Source organism: Saccostrea cucullata, unplaced genomic scaffold (assembly GCF_032062105.1).
Source record: "Saccostrea cucullata isolate Sc308-1 unplaced genomic scaffold, CSIRO_AGI_Scuc_v1 ctg1310, whole genome shotgun sequence".
NCBI lineage: Eukaryota > Metazoa > Mollusca > Bivalvia > Ostreida > Ostreidae > Saccostrea > Saccostrea cuccullata.
This window is the reverse complement of record NW_026927899.1, coordinates 289,930-309,728: the sequence shown is the minus strand read 5'-3', so window position 1 is coordinate 309,728 and position 19,799 is coordinate 289,930. Positions and strand designations below refer to the sequence as shown.

General features: G+C 33.5%; 1 protein-coding gene across 1 annotated transcript in view; it reads right to left on the bottom strand.

Annotated features, from left to right (window-relative positions):
* Positions 1 to 5,669: 5,669 nt before the first annotated feature.
* Positions 5,670 to 19,799, bottom strand: part of LOC134275827 (collectin-11-like) — a 61,538-nt gene continuing 47,408 nt past the window's right edge. Inside the window, exons 7-11 of the mRNA XM_062758120.1 lie at positions 18,816 to 18,869; positions 17,971 to 18,021; positions 14,909 to 14,988; positions 12,962 to 13,061; positions 5,670 to 5,982 (exon numbers count right to left, since the gene is read on the bottom strand). Of these exons, the coding sequence (XP_062614104.1) occupies positions 5,756 to 5,982; positions 12,962 to 13,061; positions 14,909 to 14,988; positions 17,971 to 18,021; positions 18,816 to 18,869 (512 nt within the window). The 3' untranslated portion in view covers positions 5,670 to 5,755. The remainder of the gene's footprint in view (positions 5,983 to 12,961; positions 13,062 to 14,908; positions 14,989 to 17,970; positions 18,022 to 18,815; positions 18,870 to 19,799) is intronic.

Below are 19,799 nucleotides of genomic sequence, written 5' to 3'. Positions count from 1 at the left end.
ATTTATGTGATACTGAAAGATCAAACCTTGAGGTAATAAAACTTTCAATGAAGCTAAGTGCCAAGTAAAGGTCTGAATTTAAAGACCTTTTTTAGTACATTGTGACATCATTATTAATTGATCTTCTGCAGAATTTGTGCAATACTGTTTTTAAAGACCACAGGCTTAGGGTTAGGTTAAAAACAACCTTTTCGTAACTTAATCTCAGTGCGTTTTTTTGATACTTGAAAGTTTGAGTAAAACAATATGTAAAAAAAAAAAACCAACATACATAGTGCTAGAATTAAAATTGCACATGTAAATATCCTATCTAAAGAGAACACGGATGATTCAATTTTTACAAACATCAATAGAATGAATCAAATGGGTTCTTATATAAAATGTAAATATGAAGAAAATTGAATTAGTGGTTTCAGATATGTTTGTGATTAAAAAAATCTCAATGGCCAAAAATAAATAAATAAATAAAAGATTCAGTGGGTGATGCACAATGGTTAACCCTTGACCTCTTAATATGACCTTGACCTATATAGTACATGTACATAAAGAATGGGGACTCCTTACATATCATCACTTTCCAAATATCAGCCCTCTACTATTTATTGATAAACAGTTGCACTGTATTAAATAACAGACTGATAATTGCTTGTTTATTGCATTTAGATAGTGCAAACACATTCTAAATTTTCTAGTGACAAACATATAAGATTCCCTGATTTTTTCACAAAATATAATACATGCCACAACTTATTATTTTTCTTACAAGGATCATTCATTATTGTCAATATAGTAATATTATTCTTTTTCTCCTGAACTTTTTACGAAATGAGTTAAAATAGAATTCATGGATGTTTAGTACATGTACTTACTTAACGTAGGTCGCGGGTTTGCTGACGTCATTAAAACTGGGTACGCAATTTATATGATTTGGGCGACATTCTTGTGCACATCTGATTATGACGTCACGGTGAGAAATGGAAAAATTCAGCTATAACTGTTGAAATTGGTAGTTTTGTGTAACAGTATTCATAAAACCATAGAAGTTGTATAAAAATAATGAAGGCTCATTTTGATTCGAATGACCATCACTGAAAGTATTAGAAACTGAAAGCGTTTCATTATGTGTTATTAATCGCATCTTCTCGGTTCTATTCTGAGAGCACATACATAAACATGTACTTGTTTCGGAAATAAATTTTAACCTTGTATCGTATGATTTATAAATATTAAATATGTATAATTATAAAACAGGGTATCGAACTCCGAATTACACTCGGTACCCCCTCCTCAGAAACACACTCATTTACACTTTCAGAGCAAATGCACTAACAAAGTGTTTAATATTATTGTCTTCTACGATAGTTTATATACACAACAATATATGGCATGAATGTGATTGTTTTCATTTATCTCCGTAAACAGCGTCAAAACTCTGCTCGTCCATGGAAAATCGAACTCATTTATGAAACGGTATGTGCTAATCTCGGACAAAGAGCAAAATAAAAAAAAGATGAAGTACGTAGCAACAGGGGGGGGGGAGGGGGTTGCCCCCCACTTTTTCCCCCAACCTTACTTATACTACAGGAAATGTTCATTGAAAGGTTAGCCCCCCCCCCCCCAACTTTTTCTGTGAGAAAAATGTAGTGTAAAACTGGTACTGACAGAAGTAGGTATTGAAAGAGTTCACCTCTTGTAAATAACCACAGGCACGTAGAATATGACCCCCTCCCTCCTTTCCATTTTTTACTTGCTAACGCCGGGGATGAGTAAACTTTTTCTTATTTTTGTATTTTAACTCCACCCTATATGTGCATATTGATTTAATCGAAATATTAACTAATCAGAGGCACATAAAGAATGGATGAAAATCTGTAAAGGAAGAAGAATGTGTTTCAAGTTTATTGATGTGACTGTCTGCATATTCTATGATTCCCTACGCTTTAGATTGTGATCAAGTGAAGATTATGTGAGGCAGACGTCGAGAATAAAAAAACAAATTGCAAGCCATCTCTTTTTATGTATCAGTCGAAAACGAAATACATGTATTTAAAAACAGCGTAAAGAGATAACATGGTAAAATTATTAATAACATGCAATACGTATTGAAAATCAAAAAAAAAAAGGAAAACCCCCCAAAAAACAGAAAGGGGTGGGGTGGGGGTTCGATACCTCAATTGCCTGTGTAAGTAACGGCATACGTTGTTGTTCGTTAATTACATGTACATAATTATTTTATTCGCTGCATTGCTTTCCATCTTTATTCAGTATACATTGAATGTCTTAGAACAAAATAAAATCTGACTGTTAATTACGCCAAATAAAATTTATTATAAATTATCGTCCCATTTACTCCTCTAAAAATCCCTTGTACATTTTTTTCTCTCTATCCTTATACGTATAAGCATAAAATAAAAGCAAGTTAAGATTTATTTTAGTTATTCGCTGCATCTTAAATTTGTAAACTTGAATAAAAAATGTTCAATATATACACTGAATGCATTAATACTTATACTCGGGAGGATATCTGGCGGAAATTGATTCATAAGAAGTTATTGTTGATTTGAGTGCCTTGCTGAATTTTCTGAAGAAAAAAGATATATACAAAGCGTAAAAACATATTTCGGTGGGGTGGGGTGGATTGGGGGTGTTAGTTGTCCTTGACTCCTAAAAGATCTTCATACCTACGACTTTTCAAACAGACTTAGATCACAGATCTGCGATTTCAACGGGGATGAGGGGGAGGGGGGCTGCCTTTTCCAGAATGGAATACAAGGTCACTCTTATTTTGAAAATTCCGGCGAGAATCCGCGCATAAAGAAAACCACAAGGGCCAGTAACATGCTAAATTTGAATTTACGTATTGATCTTTTTACCGTCTTCCTTGGAAGACGGTATAGTATAGTTGAAGTTTTTTACAGTCTTTGGACTATGCACTTCCTCTCTTTTGTGATTGGTAGAAATTGCATGATGAGAAAATTTTCAATTATTTCATTGGTTGAAATGCTGCTCAAGGCAAGGGAGATAACTTTCTGATGATCTATTTATCGTACGACTTAACAATTTTGCAAGATTTCCAATCTTAAAAAAATGACAAAACGAACAACAAAATCAGCAGTAATTATTTCTTAATAACATGATATTTTTTATAGCAATAAATAAAAAGGGTCTCTCTAATTTCATTATAAATAAAATTTGATAGTTATTGCTTGCAGGCTTTACAATTCGTTATTATTCTTTTCCCCTTTCTTGTTTAGAGAGTGAATGGGAATCAGCCGAGGTTTGCCGAAAGCTCTCGGCCAGTCAAAGTTTACGGAGATGACCGAGCGACAACCGTGGTAGGGCTAATGCCCGTAAAAAGCTTAAGCTAATTTAGAAATACAAAATCAAGAAATTCAAAAGAATTATACGGCCTGTTAAGTATAGATCTGTTTACTGTTTAAAATTGTTGCTAAAGACGGTAAGCTTTTTTGAAAAGCTCTACTTGTTTGTATATATAGTCAATACGTAAATTCAAATTTAGCATGTTACTGGCCCCTGTGAAGAAAACGAAACAAAAAGAAAAGAAACGAAAAGAAATCAACACATAAGGAAAATATTAAAAAAAAAAAAAAAAGGGAACCAAAGGACTGATTGTTGGTTTGTGCCTATTTATAAAATTTACGAGAATTTTCACTAATATTAGACGTAATAAGCTTGAAGAGAAAATGTCTAATTATTATTTTATTGATTTATTATGATACAGGTCATTTGAAAAAAAATTGAAAGCAAATAGACATGAATTTCCTTTTTCTTAAAATCAGTATATATATATTTTTTGCTCTGTATACCGGATAGATATTCACGACGTCAAGCGTGACGTCGCTATATTTCATGACGTTGTTCTTAAAAATGCTACATTTTTCAATATACAAGCAATTATCTTCAATTACAGGCACGTAGCATCGTTTTTGAAAGTGGGGGGGCCAACTTGAGAAAATTTTTTTTTACTCACCTTAAAAAGTTGACAAGCAAAAAAAAAAAAAAAAAAAAAACCAAAATTAAAAGTTGCCCAAACTCGAAACTCCTATTTCGTGGGGGGGGGGGGGGGTGGGGGGCTGGGGGGTAGTGGCCAACTTTTTCAAAGCCAACTTACTATCTCTTCCAATTTTTTTCCTTACAATCCCTGCTATCCCTATACTATGGTTATAAAGTGGGGGGGGGGGCAACACCCTCTCAATGAACATTTACTATAGTAAAGGCTATGTTGGGGAAAAAAGTGGGGGGGGGGCCAGGCCCCCCTCTGGCCCCCCCCGAATGCTACGTCCCTGAATTAAATTGCGAAAAAATGAACCCGAAAACAAATTAATTTTTTCACATAGATTTATTTCAAAATAATTCTATTTTTAAATACCAAAGGATAAACAAATTCGTCTGCACGATTTAAAAGTTATTGATATTTTTTAAAATCAAAACCTTGCCTGAAAACAAGCTAAAAACGACGTTTTTCCTATAGAATTCAATAGAATACCGTTGAAAATGTTACTACAACAATGACATCTTTGAAATTCAATCACACAAAAACGATGCAGACGAATTTTATAAAATTTTCAGAGAATGGAAATCAAAGGTAGAGAAATCATATAGGTAATTTTCATGGTATGTTTTCGAACACTTTTAAAAGCCCTGCAAACCCGCGACCTACGTTAAATAGACAAAAACAAGCATGATACATTCCCGCAATTAAGCTACCATCAAGCATCCATTAAAGCCTTTGAGTTGGTTTAATGCTTATTTAATGATGTTGCGTATATTATAATAACTTAAAGATAGCTTAAATATGCTTAATTTCTTATTAAAAACGACAATTCAGCCATCATGAAGGACAAATGTGCAGTCTCTCAGCTATCGAGTATAGGAAGTGCTGCGTCTTGAAAACTGTAGCATAAGGTGTTTGGAGGTATGTTCCGACTTTTAAGCATTATTTTGAATAATAATAATAATAATAATAATAATATTAATAATAAAATACTTCTTACAACGGCAGTAATCCATTTCCTTTAATCATCAGAAAAACCTAGTTCAAGTGTCAAGCTAGTCTCATATATATACAAATGTTCCGCAAAGCAAAAAATAAATAAATAAATAAATAAAAAAAAAAAAAAGGAATTAAAAAATTTATAAAAACCTTATTGAAGTTATCTGGACAAAAGGTGAACCTTTTTTTAGATATACATGTATCAATTACTTTTTTTACCGATGGAAAACTGGGTTGCACACTAAAATAAGATGACAAGCAATATGGCTAATTCAATTATAACTAAGTACATGGTGTCAAATAGTCATGTATTCATTTCAATAATCCACCCAGAACTGCTTATGTCATGCAATATAAAATACAGACAGAAAATTAAAAATTTGAAAACATTCAATGAAATATTAATTTTAATAAAGTGGTCAAACTTCATGTACGTTTCCTCTGTTAAACGATAATTATAAAATAATATGGAAGCTTTTTCCTATTCTTGGTCATATCATAAACTGTAATTGTTTGACAAATTGAAAGTAGTTGTATCACGTTTTTAATCATATGTGTGTGCATGAATAATGCATTTTTTCCCACTTTGTTAATCATCTATTAATTATAATACATGTACCTAAATAATAATAATAAAAAAAACAACGAGAAAATGTATTATGTTGTATAAAAGAGTAAATAAAAAAGAATATACTAACTCAAAAAATATTTTTCGTTGAAGGAAAAACATGTTGAAAAAAATTAATTATTATTCTGCAAAATTTCACAAAGAAATCTTAGGTCACTTCCACAATTTTTATCATTCCATAAATATCCATTATGTAATTGCATTTCCAGACAGTGTTCATTATTTTGAGAATTGTTTGGTTCACCCAGCCTCCAAAACGTTAACTTTATAGGTGTGTTGCTAGAAGCCCATTTCCAAACACCTTCTCTATCTTTATCCGTACCGCCAATCCATAAGTCAGCTAAATATTAATTTGAAAAGAGAAAAGAAGTTCTTTTTTCATTTACGTTTTTCATTCAACTATAATAATTAGTCTTCATTGTTTATACTTTTTGAGCATTGTAGAGAAAATCAAGCATACAAAAACAATTCATAAACACTGCTCGTGTAGTGCTTACGGGTCATACAAAGAATAATGATTATTAAATATTCTCTAAGAAAAATAAGATTTTGTAAAAACAAAAAAATTAACACATACTTTATTTTTTTCACTATACACTCAGACAATTCTGTAAACAAGTCAAATAAAATAACACTGGAAGGCGAATAAATGTAAATTATAATACATAATACACGTAAGTCACTGGTTCGGTCATTTAACAATTTATTAAAGGATGTAAAGAAAAACCTAAAAAAAAAAAAATAATAGAAAAACACAGTCATAACACTCATACAAAACAATACGAGGGTTCTTCGAAAATTATTGAGACATTGTGTGTATTTAGCTCTTTTATTAGAATTTTTTCACAAATGAAACGAAAATAAATGCGTTCATTAAGCATTAAAGAAATTTCCTTTCAAGGTACTTCGATCCTCAGCCAGAAAAGATAACTTTAATTTATGAATTAATTTTAAAAGTCTCAAAACGATGCTTAAAAATTTTAACTTTCCAGCAACAATTTTCATTTTATACCTCTCAATTTGCTTTACGATTCTTTGACGTTATCAGAAAGGTCTTTTTTTTATTTTTATTTTTTTTTATTTTTACAGTTTTACCCCATAAAATTATTTTAAGATACATATTTCTTCAAAAGCCTGGGTACCTACGATTTTTTTCTTCTAAAATGTGTTTCTTGGTCAAAGTTGTTTTAAAATATGCATAGTAGGCGTTTCTATTCGCATTTTCTGAAAATACAATTTATCATTGAGAGAAATGCTGACTGACGTTTTTCAAACTGGTTGTTAGTCCATTTTTATACACTGAATTGACGACGGATTTTTCCGTTATTTCCCGATCATGAAAAGGAGCACACGGCAGGTGTGACCGGTCAGCAGGGGATGCTCACTCCTCCATGGCGCCCGATCCCACCTCTGATGTTTCGGAGGTCCGTGTTTCCTCTGCTCTTATTTTGTATTGTTTTATGGACTTTGTTATTGAATACTGTTCGTTCTCTCGAGATTCTTCGTGATTAATTTTACAGATGAAGTCAAGATCAAGGAGAAGAGGTCAAATTTGGTGGTACCCGAAGAAAGATCTCATCACAAGGAATACACCTGTGAAATATGAAAGCCATAGCCCCACCCACTCAAAAGTTATGGACAAAATTAAAGTTTCTGAGGACAAACAGACAGCTAGACAGACAGATGGACGGACAGTGCAAAAACTATATGCATAACTGCATATGCTGGAGATTAGAAAATTATTTTTGCGAAGTGTGTTGTTTTTACTTTATAATTCAAATCAAAGATCAAGACGTGTTGGTGAAGCACTTATGCCCCCTGTAAAGCAACAAAGCAAAGGTTTATTTTTTTTTCAAATTCACATCAAACATGTTGATACCCAAAGTAAAGCCTAGTCACAAGAAATACATACGTGAACGTTGTTTGGTTTCTAAAGAAAGGCCTTGTCACAAAGATTCCATAAAGGCAGCTCTGGGTTACAAATATGAAAGCTTTATCCCTAACCATTAAAAAGTTATTGCCAATTTTAATGTTTTTTTTAAAGAAAGTCAAACTCTAAGGTCAAGGTGAAAAATGATCACAGATGTTGGTATCCAATTAAAGGTCTTGTCACAAGAATTACATATGTAAATTATGAAAGACCTAGCCCTTACCGTTCAAAAGTCTATGCCAAGGTAAAAGTTTTTTAAAGTAGGTCATTTTCAACTGTCAATGTCCAGAGGTCAAAACTGTTGGTAATCAATGAAAGGTCTTGGGACAAAATATATGTATGTGAATTATAAAAGTCCTAGCACCAAACGTTCAAAAGTTATGGATAAAGTAAAAGTTAGGAATTTTGGAGTTAAAGTGTGCAAAACTCCAAGGTTAGGGTCAAGAGGTCAAATTTGATGATACCTGTACCCGAAGAAAAGTCTTGTTACAAGGAATACACCTGTGAAATATTAAAGCCATAGCCCCTACCAGTCAAAAGATTTAGGCAAGGTTTAAGTTCTTGCGAACAGACAGACAAATGGAGAGAAAGACAGGCGGACGGTACATTTTCATTTAGCACTTTGTACACAGTGGTATTGAGATATGGAATTTCAGCTTAGTTAAAACATTGAGAAGACAATGAGGAATCGATGTCAATAATATTCTTAAACCGAAAAGTCCTGAAACATGCATGTATTAGTATTGTTCCCTCTGTGGTAAGAAGTTGCCCGCGTGGCGCAATGGTTAGAGTGTCTGCTCTAGAGTCGCGAAGTAAGGAGACAATCATTACGTCGCGGGTTCGAAATCCACCGTGGGACGTTGAGACCGGTCCTTCGGATGAGACCGTATAAACAGAGACCCTGTGTCGCAGTAGGCGCTGGCACAAAAAAGATCCCACACTGCTAAAAGGACCTGAGTGCCGAGCATTCGACAGAATTTGCAGCTCTCCACCGGCAAGCGGTGGTGTCTCCATATGAGTGAAAAATTCTCGAGAGGGACGTTAAACAACATACAATCAATCAATCGATGGCTAAAATTTATTTTAATGTTGTTCTTTAGGTTAATTTGATCTTCACAGAGGTATTCTTCTTATATCATTATAAGTGTGGTGATATCTTAAATATCACATAAGGATATAAAGATAGTGAAATAAAACTATTCGACCCCCTTTACGAGGAACTTTGCAAATGAAACAAAATTTGCTTCTAATTTTTAACAAACCAGCCGAAACAAGAAGAAAACCAAAAGGCCCATGGGCCTTATAGGTCACCTGAGTATCATGTGGCAACTTTTTAACAATTGAATTTTTTTTGTATTTTAAATTTATATACATAATGGCCATGAAATTCACAATTTGAAAGAGGCACCATTGTAAATCATAACGAACACTTACATGTATCATGCTTACTCTGGTTACTTAATACTAGAGGTATCATAGATATATTTACTAGAGGTAAATCAGAGTAACAAAGAGAAAATGCACTTCCACCTTATAACCAACAGTTGTGCACCCCACTCCTCAGGAACCGCTGACCCTGAGGCCACATATTTCTAAACAAAATTTTGGAAATTTTATCATAAATTTTATTTCATCAGAAATGGTTGATTAATACTAAAGAGCAGATCCTCGTTATAAATAAGTATTTAGATCATTGGAATAATGCCAAGGAGCAAAAAGATTTTCAAAGAAATCATGCATTTTCACAATATAATCATTAGAGTCCGACCTAACACCAGAAACACTCACCCAGGGGCCCTGAAATTCACAATTGTAGGAAAAGCATCCTTCCTAATCAAAACTATGTACATAGCTCACTGCTTAAATACCCAGGAAAGAGAAAAATATTTTTAATATTTTATGCATTTTCACTAAGTATATAATCAATAGAGCCCATCACTAACACCAGAACCACTGACTCAAGTCAAATTAACAATTTTGGAAGAGGCATTTTTGTTCATTATAATTATGTACTTGGTTAGTTTGTTTAATACCAGGGGCAGAGAAGAAGTTTTTCAAAGAATTAATGCATTTTCATTATATAATCAATACAGCCCCGTACGAACACCAGAACCCCCCCCCCCCCCCGGAACCCAGAGGCTATGAAATTTACAATTTTAGGCGAGCCATTCTTGTTCATTATAAGTATGTACTTGGTGTTTTGTTTTTTAATACCCAGGAGCAAAGAAGAAGATTTTCAAGAAAATTTATGCATTTTCATAACCAATAGAGCCCGGCCCTAGCACCACAAGCCCTGACCCTGGGGCCATGAAATTCAATATTTTGAAAGAGGAATTCTTGCAAAGGAGCAGAGAAGATTTTCAAAAAATTAATGCATTTTCAATATATAATCTATTTAGCCCCATCCTAGCACTAAAACCCCTGACCCAGTAGCCATGAATTTAATGATAGATGACTCAATGGTGATTACAATCATGTTCAAGGTTTGACTGCTTGATGTCCAGGAATAAAGAAGACGATTTTGAAAGTTTGCAATAATTTAGTGGTTTTGACCCATCCCTCACGCTCTAAGTGGGCGGGGACCATGAAATTCACATTTTTTGTTTCCATTTACCCATAGATGCTTTGTGGTAAAATTGGATGAAATTGGTTGAGCGATTGCAGAGAAAAAGCTGCAAATGTTCAAATGTTGACACACGACGCACGACGTGCGACGACGGTCGTGTATCAGTAGACATGATCTTGAAAAATGGCATCTATCTTGTTTATCTCAATAGGTTGTATTTCGAAACCTGGTACGGGTCCCAGGAGTTGTTATCTATAGAATGTTCCTCTCCCCAACCGACAGCGAAATGTGTGACGAACAAATATCTAATAAACTGCGAGGTGTACCGGCTTATGAGTAGTGGCGCATCCTCTCTACAAGCATTCCTCTCGAGTATACCACCGGGAAAATTCTTTGAGGTGCACCCACAAAATTTGATGTTTGACTTGGCATCAGAATTTCTACATTTTGATTGACATACCTCGGAATTTCCGTGTTCGTAAAGTCCACGAAGTGAAAAAAAAATCTCAATTGAAATGAAATACAGAGTTAATATAAATTTTTATGCGCCAGGATCGATAGATCCGGGGCGTATATTGTTTTTGTCCTGTCTGTCTGTCTGTCTGTCTGTCTGTTTGTCTGCAAACTTTAACCTTCGCCATAACTTTTGAACCATGAGAGATAGAGACTTCATATTTGGTATGCATACTCCACTAATAAAGCTCTTTCAAGTGACACCAAGGTCAATGACTTTGTACTTTGACTGCGACCTATATGCTAAAAATAGTTTATTCCTGCAAACTTTAACCTTCGCCGTAACTTTTAAACCATGGAAGATAGAGACTTCATATTTAATGTGCATACTGCACTCATAAAGCTCTTTGAAATGACACCAAAGTCAACGACCTTTTGACCTTGATTGCGACCTATATGCTAAAAATAGTTTTTTTGAACTTTCACCATAACTTTTGAATCATAGGAGATAGAGACTTCATATTTGGTTTGAATACTCCACAAATTAAGCTCTTTCAAGTGACACCAAGATCAATGACCTTGTGACCTTCATTGTGACCTATATGCTAAAAATAGCTTTTTTGAACTTTAACCATAACTTTTGAACCATGAGAGATACAGACTTCATATTTTGTATACATACTCCACTAATCAAGTTCTTTCAAATGAAACCAAGGTCAATGACCTCGAGACCTCGACTGTGACCTATATGCTAAAAATAGCGTTTTTCGAATTTTTCTGCCGCCGGGCGCATAGTGTTTCACAAACACATCTTGTTGAATTATGTGATTCCCGAATTTTTCCACTCAGGACGTTTTCTTGTAGGGACGCTAACGAATCCGCTGGCTTCATTAACATTCCTATTCCTTGGGATGCTGCTACTTCCTTCAATTGCTTCTAAAGTTTCCCTAAAGTTCTGGTAACGGACAGTCTTGACATCTAAAAAGTCCAAATCATAAACACCGACCCCTTGCATGTACCACAGAATATAAAGTGCAAGTCCTCGGGGGTATGGGCACCATCTGAAAGCCTGGCTTCAATCACAAAACTCATTTAAGTATATGCATGTTCTTGGTATTTCTTGTGAGGATTTTTAACTCACAAATTTGCTGTTGATTTTGCTGAGTTTTCCGGTCGTTGAACACTTTAACTACCCATAAAGTGTTTCGGCGCGAGTTTTTCTCTTTCTTGAAGTTATTGACACGCACTTGTTTCACTGTTTGACATAGGTTTTCCGATTATAGTATTTTCAGTCCATTCCGTAGAAAAAAGGTTTAGCGTTTTCCTATTTTAATTCCTGAAACGCTTCTAAGAACTTACTTTGTAAAGCAAAATTCAAAAAGTCTTGGTTTAAGTCTGATTGACTTAATTCATAATACATAAGTGCTTGACTCAGTTGAAAACCATACTCATCATACAGGTACGTCTGGTATTGTTGAAAAAACGGAGTTTTAATATTCCTTCTTCAGCTGAACTCCCCCTGCTCCTTTCGTCAAATGCAATGCCACTGTTTGTTATGCTATAAATTTTTTTGCCAAAAAAATTCATACAGTATTTAAAGTACTATAAGAATTAGATTTGGTTATCTGTTGCTTTGATACCAAACACCCTTTGTATTAAATCTATCATATTTAAGAATGATAACAACGTTATGTTTCATATCGAGTCTTTATTTGATGCAGAGAAAAAACTAAATGTGGAGAAAAGATCAAATGAAGGGTCATTGGATAAATCAGTTATATAACTGACAGCTCGATGATGCATACAATATATCGCTTCGTGTTGGCAAACTTGAGGCTCACGCCTAGTCGCGTGCAGTAACTCGAAATTTTGTGTACAACATCACATGCTATCATGTAACTATTACGAAGCAAGCCCAATATATTTAATTTTGTGAAATCCTACATGTGCATTAGATTGCTGAATCTTTTATGTAGTTCCTGCAAAAATCATACTTGAAAGTTAAACATTGAGTTTCCACAATGTTTCCCATGTGTGTCCAGTGCCTTTCTGTTCATAATTCACTGGAATGGTATCAATGTAAAAATATCAGTTACTCTTTAGGGCATTGCATTTCTACATGTGTGTAATTATACCTTTTTTATAGGTAATTTCCTTACAAAAAAAGCTGGAACTTGGAAAAGTTAAAAATCTTGAAAGTATCTTGTTTCTGTGCTGCAATAACTCAAATGTGATGGACATGCAAATGAAAAGCTAGTGTTCTAGAGACCCACCCCCGCCCCCAAAACAATAAATTATTACACTGTAAATAAATGCCCCTAGCTTAGATAATAAAAAAAATTAAATTTATTTTAGGCATGAAAGTAGTACCTTTTAATTTTTTAACTACACGCAGAGTGTAGTTTAAGGACGTGAATTCCTCTTCAGTTTCAATTTCTGCTAAAGAACCCCCAATATCAGAACATAACACCTGAAAATACATTATTTTTATGTGTTAATACCTTTATCTAAAATATCATTGGATGGGCCTGTCCAAAAACAAATTTTAAAAAAACATCTACTACGCCCAATGAACTTGAAATTGCCAAAGAAGTGTACGCGAAAAGTCTTCAGTTTAACTTTTTAATTTTATTTAAATACTGATTTTCCATACTGATGCTGCTAAGTGACCACCTCGTCACTTTATGATGCTGAAACTCTTTAAGCAAACGTAAGCTCCAAACTCTTTTAAAATCAAACACAAACGTCCAGGCAATTTCATATACATTATTTCCTATTTTCCTCTTTTTCAATTAATTGAAGAAGATTTTTTTAATTTATAAACATCCGTTATTAAATGGTTTTCTTTTTTAATAACCATTTTATCGAGAAAGGATAACCTATTACTATCCGATTCCATGGTGAATTTCAAAGTAGGGCTCAGGGTATTGAGAATATTAAAAAATTTCATTAATTGATCCTCAGTTTTGTCCCATATGACGAAACAGTCATCTAAGTAGCGTACCCACGACTTCCTTATAAAACTTTCAAAGTCCTGCCCTAATTTTTCTTTCACGGTTAAATATAATTTTTCCTCTAAGAATCCTAGGACAAGTGTAGTATAAGTTGGCACAACTTTGAAATTCACCATGGAATCGGATAGTAATAGGTTATCCTTTCTCGATGTAATGGTTATTAAAAAAGAAAACCGTTTAATAACGGATGTTTTCTACAAAATAACAGATACCAAACAATACCTAATATTTGACTCTTGTCACCCTAGACACACCAGGAATAATATCCCATACAATTTAGCCAGACGTCTTTGTACAATAATTTCCGATGCAGAAATCTTGGAATCTCGTCTCACAGAACTACAAGAACTACTCCTTCAAAGGCACTATCCTAGACGATTGATTGAAAACGGAATAAACAAAGCAAAATCTCAAGAAAGAAAGGATCTACTTAAAGTAAAAAACAAACAGGTAAATAATGTCATACCATACGTGTCAACGTATAACCCAAGAAACCCAGAGATTTTCACCATCATTAGAAATAATCTGCCCATTTTAGAGGATGATCCAGACATGAAAAAAATATTAGAAACTTCACAGATCATTAAGAGTAAACGACAAAGTCCGTCTCTCAAATCAATTCTTACAAAAGCATCCTTTTCTTCTAACAACAATGAACCACCAATCATCAATAGATGCAACAAACCCAGATGCAGTACTTGCCCATACCTGACAGAGGGATCCAAATCAATTCAAAACTGGAAGCGAATTTACAATTAAAACATCAATGTCATGCACCAGCTCTAATCTTATTTATGTGATAACTTGCGCCGGTTATGGTGAAAATTATATCGGCCAGACAGGAGACACCCTGAGACACAGAATGACCGTACACCGACAACAAATTAGGGAACCAAAATACCAGTGTACCGCCGTAAGCGAACACATCAGAAACTGTGCCAAAAATAAAACCCCCAATTTTACTGTTTTTCCTTTCTACAATTTCCAAAGGGAAACTACAGAAAAAGAACATGAAACTAAAGAAAAACATTTTATAAACAGACATAAACCTGTTTTAAATGCAACATAATTAAATTTCGTTTAAGAAATATACTTTTACCCGCATATTATTACTGTACTATTTGTAAAAGAAATCTATATATATATATATATATATATATATATATATATATATATATATATATATATATATATATATATATATATATATATATATATACCCCCCTCCCCCCCCCCCCCCCCCAAAAATGCTTGTTTGACCATATACATACTATACTTATCAGTCAATATGTGTAGCATTCACCTGAGCATAATCCCAATTCGTGCTGATTGGTAACAGTACATAGGTGGACTTTCCTCTGGTGGAAATTTTGTGGATTGAAACTACAAAATAATACAAAAGACGTTTGTAAAACACTTATGCCTTCCTCTCCCCACAATAATTTTTTTAAAAGTCCAAAAGGGCATAACTCTGTCAAAATGGCGCGATCGTACACAAAACAGAACTTGACCTAGATATTCGTCTGATAAATCTGTATACTAAATTTCATTCAATATGTGCAACCTATGCGAAGAAAATGAACAGAAACTTGAAATTATTGGAATGTTTCTAAGTCCAAAGGGTATAACTCTGTCAAATATTGCGCGACCTTACCCAAAACAGAACTTGATGTAAATATCCATCTGATATATCTGTATACCGAATTTCAATTCACTATGTGCAACGGTTGTAAAGAAAATGAACGAAAACTAAGTGGACCGTCAGACCTACCGACAGACAGCAACAAACAATATGCCCTCCCTACTTCGAAAGGGGTATTATTGGTTACATAGTCTTTTAGTGACAGGGTATGGAATGATACCTGGTTTAACCCCACCGATGAAACATTTACGTTTTATCTGTAGTTTATAAATGTTTTTCTCTGCTAAATGCTTCATCACCCTTATACTATGCCTATTATGACGTCACGTTTGTGTTTGTGACGTAATACATCGACCGGGTATAGACCAACGACTGACCGGGTATAGATTTACAACTGACCGGGTATAAGTAATCCACCACCTTCACGTGACAGACTTCAACCAATCGTAAGCCAGGATTTCACGGAAAAAGTCAACAGAGGTGGGGTAAAATAATGATACATGTAGCTACAAAATGTAGATAAAATCTCCTTGCGAGAAACGTTTAGGTTTTCCGTCTTGTTTTTGAAAGGAGTGATTTTTCATTTTGTTTTTGATATTGAGATATTCATTAAGGTATATTTTAATTTAAAGATTATAAAAATTTCTTACATACACTAAACATTCTAAAGAACCAGAGACTTAAGACATTTAACTCTGCTAGACGTCATAGAAATAAGAATTTTTCCAATAATTCTGAACATTTTATGTTTTGAAATCATTTAGAAATTACTTCTCTGTAGCTATTTCGAGGTATATAGAAAAAGAAATATTTAAGGGTCAATCCTATCAGTCCTTAACTGTAACGTTTTGTAAAAATTGAAAACAAGAAATTGAAAAGAATATTAGTCGAAACATATTTTATCGCCTGCGTTGTGCAGTGGCCAGAGGGTCTGTTCTCGTGGCTCGGAGTAAGGAGCTAATTCTTATGTCGCAGGTTTGAATCCACTGCGGAGCGTAGAGAAAGGTCCTATCGATACGACTGTACTTAATCGAAGTCCCGTGTCGCAGTAGATACAGGCATAAAAAAGTTCCTTCACTGCATAATAAACCTGAGTGCCGAATAAATATATAGATTTGCAGCCCTCCACCGACAAAGGGTGTTGTTACCACATGAGTAAAACCTCCTCGAGGAGGACGTTAAACAACAATTAAAAGAAAAATATTAATTTCTAGTAAAGCTCGTGTAATTATTAAACACTTTTGAGATAAAAGCGTATCAGATTTAGCATTTATCCCCTACGGCCCCTAATAACGCAAATTTTTTATCTAATTTTCTACCATATAAATTGTGTGTGGCTTTACATATGAATAAAATTTAGTCACTTTTACCTAAGGTAAATGAATGACAGGTTTACTCAATTTACAACTCAGTACTATTGGTTCTTAAAAAGTCTTTAAAGTTGAATTCCTCACGAGCAGACATACGGACGCCGGATAAAATGTAATCAGGTAAGCAAATTTGAGCTTTCAGTTCTGGAAAATTAAATACCATTTCATAATCTTTTTGACTATTGTAAATATCAGGAAATGCTGAATCTTTTTGACTATTGTAAATATCAGGAAATGCAAATGCATTTTTAACATCAGGCCACATCGTTCACCTGATAACTGTGGCTTGGAAAGAAGCAAAAATCAATCAAGTATTAAAATCTGTAATGTAAAGGTGGTCCTAACCTACTCCTAAAACGGGGATGCAATTCGAATAAATGTAAATCTATACTATCTAAACGAAGAATGCTCACATATTTCTTTAATATATTGTGGTTTTTTCCCTATAAGTTTGAAAATTTCATTTTGGCCTCACCCTACCCCAGGGGTCATGATTTGAACAAACGTGAATCTACATTACTTGCGGATGCGAACTTACAAGTAAAATCAATCATGGCTTTGTAGTTTTAAAAAAAAATTCCTTTATATTCCTATGCAAAACTTTGATCATCCATTTTGGTCCCACCCTACCCCCGGGGTCATGATTTGAACAAACGTGAATCTTAACTACCTCAGGAAACTTCCCTATAAATATGACCTATTATGAGTTTGTTGTTTATGAGAAGATTTTTAAATATATTTCCTATATATTACTATGAAAAACTTTGATCGTCTGTTGTGGCCCCAACCTTCCCCCGGGGGTCATGATATGAAAAAACTTTAATCTACACTACCTCAGGATGCTTCCCTATAAATATGACTTATTATGGCTTTGTTGTTCTTGAGCAGATTTTTAAAGATTTTTCTAAGTAAGTCCTAATTAAAACTTTGATCATCCATTTTTGTCCCACCCTACCCCCGGGGTCATGATTTAAACAAACTTATATCTACACTACCTCAAGATGCTTCCATGTTAGTTTCATATTTTCTGGTCCAGTGGTTCTTGAGAAGAAGATTTTTTAAACATATCACCAAAATTTCACATTTTCCTAATTGTCTCCCCTTTAAAGAGAGCATGGCCCTTTATTTGAATTTGAATCCCCTTCACCCAAGAATGATTTGTGGTAAATTTGTTTTTTGAGAAGAAGTTTAAAATGTAAAAACTTTATAGACGGACGAATGGACGAACAGACCGACTACAGACAAAATGTTATCAGAAAAGCTCACTTGATCTTTCGGCTCAGGTGAACTACAAAGTACATATTTTATCAGCAAACTTGGAAAGATGAGAGAAAGGAAAGTAGGAAATCTCACCTGAAAGACTGCTCAGACGATTCACTCGCTTCTTCAGATCCTCGTTATTTTCTGTTAAAAATGATAAGATATAGTTTGTGATTGATTATCCCACCAATAACCAATCATTTTTTCTCTCTCTTTTTCTCACTCTCCAGTCAATTACATATGGGAGGAAGTTACTATCTTTTTTAAACATAGATTTATTATATGTATTTCAATGTTGTCACGGTAATTAGCTGAGGGTAGTACATGTATTTATTACAAATTTGAAATGATTTCTTGTTTATCAAGGTCTTATGTTTTTGCAAACAATTATAATAAATGGATATTAAAAAATGCTTGGATTCTATATTTCCAACGATGTATTTGTTACTAGATATATATCACTGATGCTTAATTATTCATTTCAGCATTCTGATTCTTTGGATAAAGACGTATAATCCTTTCACTAGATTGATTCAGAAGCCAAAAAAAAAAATATTTTCAATGCATTGATCAATTTATTTTTGAATCACTGTATGGAATTATAAGCTTCAATTAATATCTGGAGTACATGTATTGAACATTTTTCGATAAACAGTAAATAATGTTTCTCTAGTGACTGCTTTTATTCGTCTAGAAATACAAGATTACAAAAATGAATGTATTTAGCAAATTCATTGAGCAAAGAAAACAATTTTTTAACAAAATTTAAAAAAAAACTGTATAGAAAAATATTTTCCAAGCGTATCAACTGCTGCTTTAAAGATCGGTTTCGTTCTGAAGAGCAGGAGGTATACAAATAAATTTAATCTCAAATTAATATCAGGTGTACTTGTATATTAAACAAAGAAGGTATTTCCCTATCAACAGAGAAAACTCACTTGTTACATTTTTAAAACGGTTCGCATTTTCTTCAAGTGACTGTTTTTGATCATCTAGAAATAAAAGATTGCAAATGTATTCAGCATGTACATTAAGCAAAGAAAACATTTTTAAGGATGTTCGATCCTGAGCTTTTGAGCGGGTTTTGGTCCTGTCCTTTATCTATAAAATTCTGCATCATTTTTAAGTTCTATCATTAAATCTGAGTTCTACAATGCAAATTGAACTATATTCAATGAAGAAACCGCGATTAAATTCCATTCAAGTGGAATTAAGCTAGGAACTATATCTTGTGGAGGAAGGTTTTTTTTATGAGAAAATGATCAGTTTTTCCCTTTTGAACTTTAACAGAACTGTTAATTTTAGATTCCTATTTTTTCATGCTGGTTGCGCACAAAGCTGTCTTTTGCAGTGAAATGTGTTATGCTGGTAATGTAATATGTATTTAATTATTTCTTACGGATTCTTTCAACGAAATATGACAAATATAGTAAATATATTCTGAAAATCCGGGAAAAATTGAGCCAATTTTAGCGTAAAATTGACACTTTTTTCGTTATATCTGAAAATTCACATCATATTCCCCACTTTTGATGTTCTTTTCTAAATATTTAAGATAACTTTGACCTATAAATTTAGAAAAAGTTAAAAACTTTAAAATAATTTTCTTGCTTATTTAAATTTATTTTCATTTCCAGAAAAGTCACATTTTATTAGTGCAGAAATGTCAAATAATTGATTATGCGAAGCAATATGAAACTTTTTCTTAGTTAAAATTTTAAAGTGTCTTTTTTAAAAATAGACTTAGAGTTCATTTTATTTCCTGCTTTAATTGGATAAAAATTTGGAGGGAAAACGTCGAAGATGTAATTTTAAAATAAGACACAAATTTCAGTGCAAAAAGGTCAAATTAGATGTACCGTAACGCCAAAAGAAGTATATTAACCCCCATTTTTTGATTTGAATTTTAATTAAGCTATGTA